The 12,791-nt window shown below is 47.2% G+C and overlaps 1 protein-coding gene across 1 annotated transcript in view; it reads right to left on the bottom strand.

Annotated features, from left to right (window-relative positions):
* Nucleotides 1–3,354: 3,354 nt before the first annotated feature.
* LOC142557512 (uncharacterized) overlaps nt 3,355–12,791 on the bottom strand; it is a 48,213-nt gene continuing 38,776 nt past the window's right edge. Inside the window, exons 2-3 of the mRNA XM_075669453.1 lie at nt 3,753–3,861; nt 3,355–3,692 (exon numbers count right to left, since the gene is read on the bottom strand). Of these exons, the coding sequence (XP_075525568.1) occupies nt 3,355–3,692; nt 3,753–3,861 (447 nt within the window). The remainder of the gene's footprint in view (nt 3,693–3,752; nt 3,862–12,791) is intronic.

The raw sequence follows: 12,791 nt of genomic DNA, 5'->3' as shown, positions 1-12,791 counted from the left end.
ATAGATGTCGCGCCCAAGCAAAATGTCCTCTAGAGATCCCGTAACTCCGCAGTTGCCACGACATGGACTTGAAGTCTGGCCATTGCGAAAAATAAAATGTATGCAATGAATAAATAAGACGTGTTATGCAATGCTTAGTCGAAGACAGAGATAGAGGATCTCAAGGTGCTGTGGAAGCCATAGTGGTAGCCTTGATTAGAGTTATGGGCAGATGTTGAACAAAAATTGTAATTAGCTGAAGGGTGAAGACCTTCTTTTGTGCCGCACATTGAGTACATATTGCTTCGCCAAAGCTGAAGCCTCACGTTTAGTGAAAAACACATTAAGAAATTTTATGTGATAATGGCCTTCCCCGGCTGACTCATCCGCCCTTTCATTAACTTTTATACCGCCATGTTCTGGATGTCACTGAAATGCTGTCCCATGTCCAGCATTTGAGGTCAAGTTTTGTGAATATGCTATGTCCTGAACTGAAATGTAATTGCTTGACCTAGTGCTTTTTGTGCAAAGGCTTTGCAATGCCGCTTTCGAGTCTGAAAATTGTCCATGGTTCTTGAAGTTGCCGTAGTACGTATTTAATCGCCTGTTTCATCGCATACAACTCAGGTGATGTTCATGTGATTACTCTATCTAAACGACATGACAATGTCTGGCCTGTGGAAGGAGCAAAAACGCCAAAGAATGAGCCATGTTATGTAGAGCAGCCGCCAATAAATATGTGCCTCGTAGTATAGTATGGCCCTATCGTGTAAGCCAGTGCTCTCTCTATAATAGTTGCTTGAGGCGTGTTCTTCTTAGAGCTTATTCCAGGGATGTACTTCCGGAAGTGCAGAGAAAACAGCATCCATGGAGGGAACTGCAGTGGTATGAATTGTGGTGCCTGTTTGGGGATAAGTCGAATCTCGCCAACAGCTTACCAGAATCGGGAATTGGCCTGCGTTTTGATATTATCCAAGAAATTATTCTTGTTTGGGCCGTGTGTCTTATATGTATGCGGGTTTTTTCCTGGTTTCCGTAGCAGGTCAATTCTTAAACACTGAGCCTCATCACCAAAACGTTATCACCGTATGGCGCATCGCCTAAGAGAATCACAGAAAGTTGCGAGGCTGGTCTGCGGTGTTTTCGACGGAAAAGAGGCTGGGATATGCGAGAGCGCTCGTAAAAAATAATTTATTGTACAATAATACTTGACTGGCACTTGTTGATGGCAAGGACGTGTTTGCCGTCCTCATTTGTTCTTCGCCCTGAGGAGTGCCCTTAACGGCTTGGCGCTTGACTGTGCATCGTTGGGTTAGATTTGCACCAGCGTTGAGGTCAATGCAGCCCCTGCCAGTCTTCAGCGAAGATTTCACTAGACACGAAATTCATTTGACGATTCGATCTGAAAATGAAACAGCAGCGTGAAAACCATGTTACAACTATAAAATCTGGGTGGCAGTTATAACGACTTGGCGTGACGAGTCTGAAGATTGGCGAGCTCCCAGGGCATGCAATCTTCGGTACAGTGCGTTTACATATTCACTCTTGGCGTGTTGTTGGTCGGTCAACTTAACCATTGGTTACGAGTTAGCATGCCTATAAACGGCTCAATTTTTATTGACTGCTAGTTACAATGGTCATAAGGCGATACAAATATGCACGGAAAGCCCAAGTAGGATCTCCTCTTGAGCTCAAGCGGATACAGAAATTTGTAAAATGAAATGAAAGATGTTAGCTTCAAGAGCTACATGTGTAATCATATTTTTGATAGGCGATGCGTGTTATGTACAGAGCACAGATGTTCCAATGTTGCTCTTTTTATTGCGATGCAACTTGGGGAAAGTTGCGTGTTTTTGCGTATGTGCCCTATCCACGCAAGTTTTTATTATCACGTCGAAAGGATTTAGAGGCCGGCAATGGCCTGAATTAAGGCATACGAAATGTCCGCATATGGACAACTGGACTGCCCGAAAACAGACACACAGTACATCAAAATATTTAATGCTGTCCACATATGCTGTGTGAAGAGATGACAGCGCGTGTCAAAAAGCCAGTCGTGACGTTGAAAGGGGCAGCCTGAACGAAACGGCAGTGACCACAGTACGTTAATTCCCCGTGAATACGTGTAATTTTACAGTTTTCTGCCATACACAGGTACAAATAAATACTAGGTGGCTTTGCGCGAACTTTACGGAAGTTCCTGCATTTATGAAAACCAAGTTCCCGTCGCCTGTCATAATCTTAGGGAAAGTCAGCCGCGAGGTTGATGTCTTTCCAGCACAATTTTTCTCTCAAGACCTCAGTGTCAATGTTTCTACTGATGCTCAACTGTTGGGGAAAGTGGTACCGCTTTGCAATGAGCATGTCACACAAGGACGACCATACGTCTTCCATCAAAACTCTGCACCTGAACCCGTGGATTGAGCGACACAAGATGTGCGAAAATTTTCCTGGCCACGTCCTTCTTAATATGTGGCTCCCTAACTTTCCGGATACAAGCCCGACGGTACATTGAGTATAGGGCTTTGTCAACAGGAAGTCATGCAAGGAACTTCGCGACACCATGAACTAGTTGAGGCAGCCATCGTGGACACAAGACCACCACCCAGAAGAGTCACTTCATGAACGCACGCAGACACTTTCAGGGCCGCGACACCACCATAAATGAAGTTAAGGGTGGTTTTATTAAATACTTTGTTTAAATACTTAAATACTTTGAAACAAATGTTTCACGACCTGAGTGCGAAATTTGGTTCGAGCATGTCCTTTTCCCAAAAGAAATGGCAGGTTTTTCTTCACTAAGCAGTTTATTCTTAAATACCTTCCGCGCCCTATAATAAGTTTGGCAGCTAGCTACTACCACCTGGTATTGCTAAATATTCTGTATTTTTATTTACTGGCTTCTTTTGGAACAGCTTTTTCTGCGGCGACTGAGGCGGCGTTCTGGTGCTGAGCATAAAATTGTGAGTTTGATTCCCGGCCGCAGTCCAATGGAGGATACACACTAAATCGCTCTTCTGCCAGGAATTAGGTGCTCGTTCATTAAGAACTCCAGTCGGTCAAAATCAGTCTGGGGTGCTCCCTGGTGTCTGTCATAGCTTCTGTGCTTAGACGAGTGGAAATGCACGAATACATCCGTAAATCAATCAATAAACAAGCTTTAAATCAGTTACGTTGTAGTCGAGTACTCAGAAAAACGCATGTAACAAAATATTGGGACAAAAATTTAGGAAGATCCTTGTTTCTTTTTGAGGTCGTGTGATCATGAAATAACAGTGACTGTATTATGGTTATTTGCTTATTCATGAGCGCATCAAGACACACTACGCACCCGTATGCTGCAAGAACCCGTAAGTATTTCTTACCACTGATTCTTCAATGGTAGCCACCTCCCTTGATCTTGATGATGCCGATTGTGCCACCGTGGCCGCCTCCAAGGCCACCTCCAAAACCGCCTCCGCCGAATCCACCCCCGAAGCCACCACCGAAACCTCCTCCAAGTCCACCACCGAATCCACCACCGCTGTAGCCGAGGAGCTGTCCGCCGCTGTGCAGCTTGTTGATGTGGTGGATCGTCTTGACTAGATACGATGGCCCGGCCACGATCTTGCTACCGCCTCCGAATCCTCCACCGAAGCCACCGCCACCAAAACCTCCGAAGCCGCCCCCGCCACCGCCGAAGCCGCCACCGCCGCCGCCGCCGCCGCCGAAGCCTCCATATCCTCCACCTCCGTGGCTGATGGCAACGCCCGTCACTGGAACGGCAGTAAGACCGCCGCCGTGGCCGCCTCCGAAGCCACCACCGAAACCGCCGCCGAATCCACCACCGAAACCGCCGGCTAGGGCGACACCAGCGAGCGTTCCAAAGACGAAAGCGATTGTCTGCAATGGTCATGAGAAAATGCGTATACGTGTAAATGTGTGAATATGTGTAGGGAGATCGCCACAGAGAGACGCTGTCCCAGCGACGTCCCGCGTCATAGGTCTAACGTGAAAGACGAGGTCATGTGCGGAGTTCATGCTACAGTGAAAGTTCGTCCTGTCGAAGCAGACTTCAGTCGACAGAAATTGCGTACGCAAACAGCAACTATGATTACTTTGTTCACAGTGCAGGAAGATGGAGTTTGAAAATCAACGATAGGCTGCCGTTCAGTTTACATAGAAATTTTACAGAATTACAATTTCTTTATGGTCACTAGCACCGCATATTTTGTTACATGCATTCTGAACTCATTGTGATAACGCCGTCGTTTACATCCTGTAATTTAAGTGTGGACGTATTTCCAGGCTTAAAGTACCTGTCCATGCGACCCCTACATTGCTAAGCAAAAGCAAAAGCGACAAGAATTTGTAACTTTCTTGTAAGTGTTGCAACCGCTTTCTAAGTATGCAAAGTGGCTCTGCTATGAAAAGCTGCAACCTCAAAATTATTGTGTCGTGACAAACCACGAGAATACTTCGTAATGCCGGAATGGGAAGCCGCGCAGAGTTAGTTTTCAGTGTTGTGTACGTTTCTATAATGCTGCGATTACGTATACCCTCTTGCCCTGAGCAAAAAGGTGTACTCTCCGAGGAATGATCACACTGATAGTGTAGCGCGCTCTGTTTTGGGCTTCGCGCGCGCACAAAGCGTCCAGAGCAGCCAGCGGGCAACACTTGCCGCGCATGCGTATCCAGTGAGCTACAGCGGCTTTTTGCGCGTGTATTTTACTCCGTTCTGGTTCACCCACTACGTGATTCAAGGCAATGCCGCACAGAAGGAAAACGGAAGTCATGCTAAACCTGCCCCGCGAAATAGCGCGCTGAACAATTAACGTCGTACCTCGATTTCATGAAGAGCTACTTCCAGCTCCACTTCCTCGAAGGGTGCGACGCCAATACGCGTGCCGCCACATGGCGTCCTTAACGCGTCGTTATAGACCGAGTTTTGACCCCATTGCACTAAGCGCCATGTTCTAGTATTAGGAACGCCGCCGTGGAGGGAAACATGGACAGTTTCCTGATCTAATCCAGTTGTGATGAGAGTTGTGTCGAATTCATTAGTAGTGTCGGTTTCCTTCAAGACTGTATCTTTTGCCCGCCTCAGGCTGCCCAGTATGCCGGATCACTTTTCACGAGCAGAATGAAACGTAATAACCTTTTATGTAACCTTTTAAAGAAAATAACCTTTTTATGCCCGTGAGCACTTCGGGAATATGCTATGTCTTTCTGTGTGATGCACCGTGAACAAAATTCGCCAGTGACATTGTTAAAATATATAATTGAATAAAGCGTAATTGGTCATTAGACTATTTCTCTCTGTGTCAACTATCTGGAATATAAATGACAAACGCTTGATAGAATACTCGTTCGCATATGATTCTCTCTGATTGGGTAAAAATGTTTCAAGCTTCCTTGAAATACTGATCAGCATTCAGTATAAAGAAATGTGGTGTGTTTTTGCGTATCCGCGGTGCTCACTTGTGGCTATTCAGGATTCATTGGTGTTTCTTTACTGTCGAAACCACACGTTCATTTTCGTAAAAATTAAACCCCTGGATGGTATGCAGTGCATGATATACGGCAGGTGTTTCAATTCGAATTTCAATGGACCACTGATATTTCCAAGTTAATTCGAGATGATTCAAAGGTTTCTTTTTGCCATAGTCCGCTTACTGTCAGATGCAGGATTTAGAGCTATCAATAGCAAAAAAAAAACCTTTGAATAACTCGCCGTCTCATGGCTGTGTATGAACCTATTCACCTATATCGCGTTCAGTAATTTTGTGTCATCGTGTATATATCCCTCAGGAGGGCATGACTGTCAAATGGCTAGAAATATAAATAGGAAAAGTGGCTGCAAGTTCAAAGTGTTGCGCCAACTATATTATGGAAATGCGCCCATCAAGCACTTGCAAGATACTGCTAATTCTGTCGAACCTCGCGGTAACTTTTCAAATAACGAACATACTTAAAAAACGTATTACACGCTGAATGTTTACGCGCACTGCTGTAGCTTTGTAGCACCGCTGTCTACAGAGCTGCTGCAACTAAGGGAAAGCAGCAGAAACGATCATGCTCTCCAGGAAACGCGCACGCAAGCCGCTTTCAAACCCACGCATGCCTATTCTTACCAGAGCCTTCATGATGCGCGTGTGTGAAGAGATCTACCGGAGGCGACTAACGCTCTTCGGATGAACAGGCACGCTTTTATAGCGCGCGCAAACCAGATCCTCTTCTTGGTGCATTTGAGTTTTCCCGATCCCCTGTTTTGAATAACGGACGCTCTTTGTCAATTCCCTTGCCCTGCGTGTCCGTATCGGGCCCCGTGCTGCTCGGCTCTCTCGCCATCACGGCAGGTCTCAGCTCCCGTCGAGGGGGCTCCTCTCCTCATGGACGAGCATCTCCGAGACTTCCTTCTTGCCGAATAGATGACGCCCGGTCGTACGCGAACAGCTGACAGTTGTCCGGGAGAGGCGTCGGCGAGGGTTCGTCACGGTGCGGGCGAGCGTGAACTGCGCGGAAGCCTGTGGCTATATACTGCCTCACCTCCGACGCGTGCAGTGCACGACTACCACACCGTGCATGCATTCTGCATGTATAAAACACGACCGAGTGGGCAGCACGCGTTCCGTCTTTGTTGCCATTTATTCTTCGGGACTACTCGTTTCTTCCTCCGTGCCGCTCCAGCAGTCCTTTCGCTTTTCTACTCGTGCATCTGTACGCAAGGCGACGCCGGTGTCCGGAACTCGAGAGCGAGCCGCCTGCATATGTCTGCACCCGCCAAACAGCCGACCGGACCGCTGTTGCGGCTTTGTATTTCTTTACTTCCGTATTGCCACTTGTTGATGGCCCATTCCCATAAATGTCTTAGGACGCGGGGCGTGGCATCCAGTGTGTTCTCCCGCCGTATTCCCATGTTCCCGCCTACTGCGTTCTCTGCGACACTGTTATTCATTGCAGAGGCATTCCACTGTCGCGCTCAAATTATGTCGCCAATTGTTATTGTTGCGTCTGCTGTTCTGACTCGTTGCTATCTTTCTGTCTTGTTTCCCTTACGGCAGGTGACGCAACGCAGGCCAGCGCAAAACAGAGGAGCAAGAAAAGAGGTATGCGTTTAACATGATGGAGTGGCTGCACGCAAGCCTAAATGGGCGCACGCTGCGCTCCAGGCTCTTTCATTCTATAATAGAACCGTCCTAGTTCAGAGCCTTCGTTGGAGGCCCCAGGACATGGAATGGCGCGGTGTTGGTAGCGCAACTTTCTTTGTCCCAGCATCGCCACTCGGCTGGTCTACTTTGCGGCGTTCCTCTTCTTGGTTACGTGCATGCTGCCTTTGCAAGCGCTGCATCAACCCTCTCAGGCCTGAGAATGACGCCTGCCGTTTTCAGCGTCTATAGGCAGAGACGAGGCTGCAAGGAGCGTCAGTCGCGGCTCCTGTAGCTGCGTTCTATAAGGAGGGGCCGCACGGCGTTACGGGCTCACAAAAATGTGCGTCTCGTGCGTCTAGGAAGTGAGAAAGCTCCGCACGGAGGCTCGTTGCGTAGTGCGCACGCGTAATCGAAGCCGCCTATCGCGACAACGTGACATCCTGGAAGCTATGGGCGGGGCGATTAGGCGATTTATGGAAGCTAACGTGCTCTCACGACCAAGTATAGCAAACGGCACCCAGCGGGTTATGTTGATTGATGACGGGAACACTATACTGCCGGGCGAGAGCAAAAGAAATAGATGGCGGTTTGCCACCGCCCACCATATCTGAACAGCATGTCCGGATTGTGTTCTTCCGCGATTACCATCTTTCCTCTTACAGTTTGTGTCGCTTTACATGGGCTGAAGACTTCTCTGGTCTTAAAGACCGTCTGGGCAGTTAGCTCAGTAACGAAATGCTTGCTTAATGATCACGATATAAGCTGCAAGTAATGGGCGATGGTGCATGAAGGAAAATTATTCCACTGTAATTTTTCTTGCTTTTTCGCACGTTCAAATTTTTTTAGCTTCTTACGACCCTCTGTTTGTTGCATTGTTTTTTTTTATTGCGATGACGGTTTACTTTAAGGCATAATGTTTGGTGCGTATTATATGTGTGCTGTAAGGCCTGTGCTGTGTGTGACTTCAAGCAGTGTTTTGTGGTGTCTATTCTCACGCACCCAGCGATCATAGCTGATCGTGGCAGTGTACCGAAGGCCAGTTGGCAGTAGTAGACGGGAGAGAAAGGATGTATACAAATGCAAGGAGGTTAACCAAGGGTAATTCCGGGTAACTACTCTGCAGGGGGGGGGGAGGAGGTAGGGTGATAAAAAGAGAAGGAGAGCGGAAGGGGGAAAGAGAGACGAGCGCAATGTAACCGCGTACACTATAGCGCGGTAACGGGTGTTGCTCTTAAAATCTATCATGAAGGCTTGGAGATCGCAGGAACCTGAGTAGTACGAATAAAGCCTTCCGCGCGGAGCACTGATCTATAAGTTAATACTAAGTGGTAGGCATCTGCTTCCCTTTGTTCTTGTAAGGCAATACCGCAAGGTGTAGAAAGGTTTATGAAAGGAAAAATTGTTGTCCACCCGAGCGTAACACGAAGCTGCAAAGGAAATGCATATGGGTTTCTCAGATATGAGGCTTCGCAGTTGAGTAAAAATTCATCCTGGTCCGGGATGCCGGGCCAGGATGTATGATGGAGCTGACGCTGATGAAGCTGAGCTCACGCTTTCGTGATCTAGCTTAAAAAAAAGAAAAAAGAAAAGCGCCGAGAATGGTTATGAAGCTATAGGGCAGTGGTGCGTCATGCTGAAGCTCGCGACGTTAAGCTCTAAGCATGTACACGCTGCTCGGTGGTCCAGTGTATTATCGCTCCGCGAAGAAAGCAGGCGACAGAAAGCACCGGGGTAGGCGCATTGCTATAGAATGGAGAAACTCTCTCAAGTTTTTTCTCAAGAGCGTTGTCGTGGCGGCGGTTCGGGCGTTTCAGCTTATATTGAACGCGTTAGAACATGTTTTTACTTGCTCGTTTAGAAGCTATGTGCCCTTGGCTCCACCACTCTGTGGGAACCGCGAAATTTTAAATTTCACACAACCTAAATTTAAAACTTGAATTAAATTCTGAATGCTCTTTTTACCTTTCCTTTCTGCTAAAGAAAACAAAAAGAAAGTTTGCAGATTCCCCGAAATGTGGAAGTTTATGCCAATGCCAAGCATTTGTCCGCACAACGCATCGGAAAGTACGTTAAATATTTATTGCGGAGAAAACGAGTAATAAGCGATCTGCCTAAGATGTAGGATAACGGCAAGGGTTGATTTAGTCGACACGCATTTGCTGCATTGGAATGGCTTCCATTAACGCGTTGACGTGTTTATGGTATGAGTTTGGCACGTTCATATAGAGATACTTTGGCCGTCGGTTGTCGTTCTGGGTGGCTTGTTAAGAAGTGTGAGTAGCAGCCTAACGAAGACTGAAGTAGAAGACGTAGCCATGCATCTTCAAATTGTTAACTCCCGTTGCGTAAACAGAATAAATGACACTTCCTGTACGTACTATATATTGGTATTGTACCAGAATTTACGGGGTCGAGTTACAGTGCCTCCTTACTGAACGCAAGAAGCAATTAGTTTGATCAGCTAGAAATGTCGATGCTCTAGAAGGAGAAAGAGCAAGTGTTCTTTTTCCTGTTGCGTGTCTCGTTGACGTTCCTCCTCATTTCCCGAAGCATTGACATTAAGCGCCCGTTCTCGTTTTAGTCGCAAGTCTTGTTGAAGCCCCTCTCCTCCTTTCGCAGCGATGCGACGACGTTTGGTATCAGCACGACGGTGTATACACAAAACAAATCTCTGCAGCTGTAAGATCTTGTTTAGGCGCTATTAAAACAATTTACAAGGTACTATATCGATGTCAGCGTCCCTAAAGCGCTGTTAGAAAACCAATTTCGCATACCAAAATTTTGACGTTTGCATTAAAACGAGCTGCCATGAAAGGAAAACTAAGGGCTGCTCATGGTGGCACGTGTTGTCCTTGTTGTGGAACCAACCGCGAACGAAGACGTATTGCTCTTGGCTACCTTCCGGCGTATTGTCCTCCCCTTTTGATTTCACGCACCCCTTCTATTACTTTAAAGATACCTGTGAGACAACATTATATGTACAGGTTTTATGCACCGAATGGCTCTTTTATTACGTAGACCAGAGATGTGCTCAGCGGTGATGCGGCCCAGCCTACCGTACGAAAAAAAAAATCGCGGATTGATCCCAAGAATGCTTCGCATTAATACGTTGCGGAAACCATCGAATTTGATTGCCAGAGTAAGCAAAGCTTATCTTGTTTTGGACCAATTTGGGCTTATCTCCGAGAACAAGGCCTCGGCGTGTATACTGAAAAGTGCGCATTGGTTGACTTTACGCTCAAACAAATGTCATCGTATCCTGTTTCAATCAATGGCCTAGCTGTATCCTATGCTAAGACACATCGCTTTCTGGGTGTAATCACTGACCGCAACCTCTCGTGGAACCCTCACTGCGTCTATCTAAAGAAGAAATTAGTTGTCATTGCTCAGGCCTTTAAATTTCTCTGCGGGAAAATCTGGGGTACACCAGTCTGTTCTATGATATGCAGCTCTACAGGGTACTGTTTGTCGGACTCCTACGTTACAGTCTACCAGTGTTGTCAAATGCATGCAAGACGAAATTTCGTGCTTTGGAGAGCATACAAGGTCAAGCCCTACGCACGTGTTTAGGGCTGTCTCGGTGCACGTCAACAGCAGCAACAATTGGCATCGCTGGGGACCATATTATCCAGACGCATGTAGCTGTCGACTCTCTCAGAGCGCACATTCGCCATCTGTCAAGGATCCCCGACCATCATTTGGCCTCCCTACCAGCCGAGAGACCTCAAGCGACCTTTTCAAGAGTGATTAACGCTCATAAAGAGTGCATAACGTCATATTTTACACCGGGGACGAAGCCTTAAAATCCCCTGTGGTGCCTACGACGGCCTCAAGGCAATTGTGCTATTCCTGGAATTACAAAAAAGTCCGATCATCCATCGCCGGCTCTGAAGTAACTTACGCTCCTATTACTGCCCCAGACGTATCATGACCATATATATATATATATACATATATATATATATATATACCGATGGTTCGACCTCCCGTACCAGCTCAACTGCCACATTTGTCGTTCCAGCCAAGATGTTTACAGTTAAATTCAAATTGTCGCATACGACTACATCTACATCGGCAGGGCTTGCAGCTCTCCATGCCGCTATGATGTACGTCAGCGAAAAACCAACAGAGAAATGAGTCGTATTTTGTGACTCTAAGGCAGCCCTTCACAGCATCAAGTCTGCATTACGTCACAGAACTTACGAGCAGATGTCATCTGACATCAGGGAAGTGCACCACCATGCTCTGGAAAGAGGGCACACCATCATATTCCAATGGATTCCTGCTCACTGTGGCATCGTCGGCAACAACCTAGCTGACAAGGCTGGCCGGTCTGCCCACGAAGATACCCAGACGCGTTCAATACCTTTGGCGAGGTCGGACGCTGCCAGGGAACTTCGCCTACATGCACGCAAAAAGTCGCAAGATCTCTGGAGTTCAAGTGCCTTCAATTGCTGATTATATAAACTGGACCCCACGCTACGGCTACAACTGCCATCTAGCCTTTCCCGCGGCGAAGCAACCTTGCTGTACCGCTTGTGTCGGGGAGTAGCGTTCACGAACTCATACTCCTATCGTTTGGGAATGGCCGAGAGCGCAATGTGCGACTCCTATGGGTGCGAGGAGACCATCGAGCACCTATTGTGTACTTGCCCCCGCTACGATGTACAACGCCTATCTCTGCGGTAAACTTTTCACCGAGTCAAAGATACTCGGACCGTGGCCACACCCGTTACTGGCATGTAAAGCGAGTCGTGATTAGTGCAATACTTGAAATGCACCGGCTTAAGAGACCGTTTATAGTGTCCCTGTGCATAGTGTCCCGCCCACACGCACTCAGTGCTCCCTTTCTCCCCTTTTCCTCTTTCTATTCCCTTTCCCACGCCCCCAGTGTAGGGTAGCAAACCGGTTGCTCTTCTGGTTGACCTCCCTGCGTTTCCTGTCCTTGCTTTCTCTCTCTCTCTCTCTCTCTTGGGCTTATCTGTTTTTTTTTCTTGCCTAGTTTGTAGCGTCGTAGCTTTGTGCGGCCGTTGCCCGGTTGCAGCTCATAATCCAGTGCGAGCATGAAAACGAGACAAACGGCTGTGCGTGAACTTCGTCGCAAACGTTCGTCTCGTCTTTGTCGTGAACATTAGTGCCACGTAACACGCAGCGCCGGGTACCTCCTTTCTGCTGCCGACCGAGCACAGGTGTCCAATCTCTGTTGCAGCGGCGGATGGCAGCAAGCACACACCTCCCCGCATCACCCCCTGCTCATCCACGTTACTCTGCACCCAGTTTTAATGTTCATGTATATGGCTCCACGGAAATGTTATGGTATGAGTCATATACAGGGACTTAACCCACTATTAGAGTTGCTGTGTACGATTGAAATCAAGCAATTCGGAGGGAACAAAGGACGGTATAATCAAATAACATGAGCTCTGTCTACTAATTTGCCTCAATCGCCGTGTTCATACCCTGTTTGGGGGAACCGTATTTAAGTTTTCCGAAACTTTTAAAACTCGCCTGTTGTAGATGACATAAATTTAGTCCTTGAATTGGATTATTCAGGGATGCGGAGATTACTTGCGAGATAAGTTGAAACGCACATTAAACTAATTACAAATATTCACTAACTAAATTTTGAATGAATGAGTTAGCGGTAAGAGGGAAAATAGAGGAATTCCAGATCAAGCTACA

The sequence above is a fragment of the Dermacentor variabilis genome, chromosome 1 (assembly GCF_050947875.1).
Source record: "Dermacentor variabilis isolate Ectoservices chromosome 1, ASM5094787v1, whole genome shotgun sequence".
In the NCBI taxonomy this organism is placed as follows: domain Eukaryota; kingdom Metazoa; phylum Arthropoda; class Arachnida; order Ixodida; family Ixodidae; genus Dermacentor; species Dermacentor variabilis.
The sequence above is the reverse complement of the archived record's forward strand: the minus strand, read 5'-3'. Positions and strand labels throughout refer to the sequence as shown.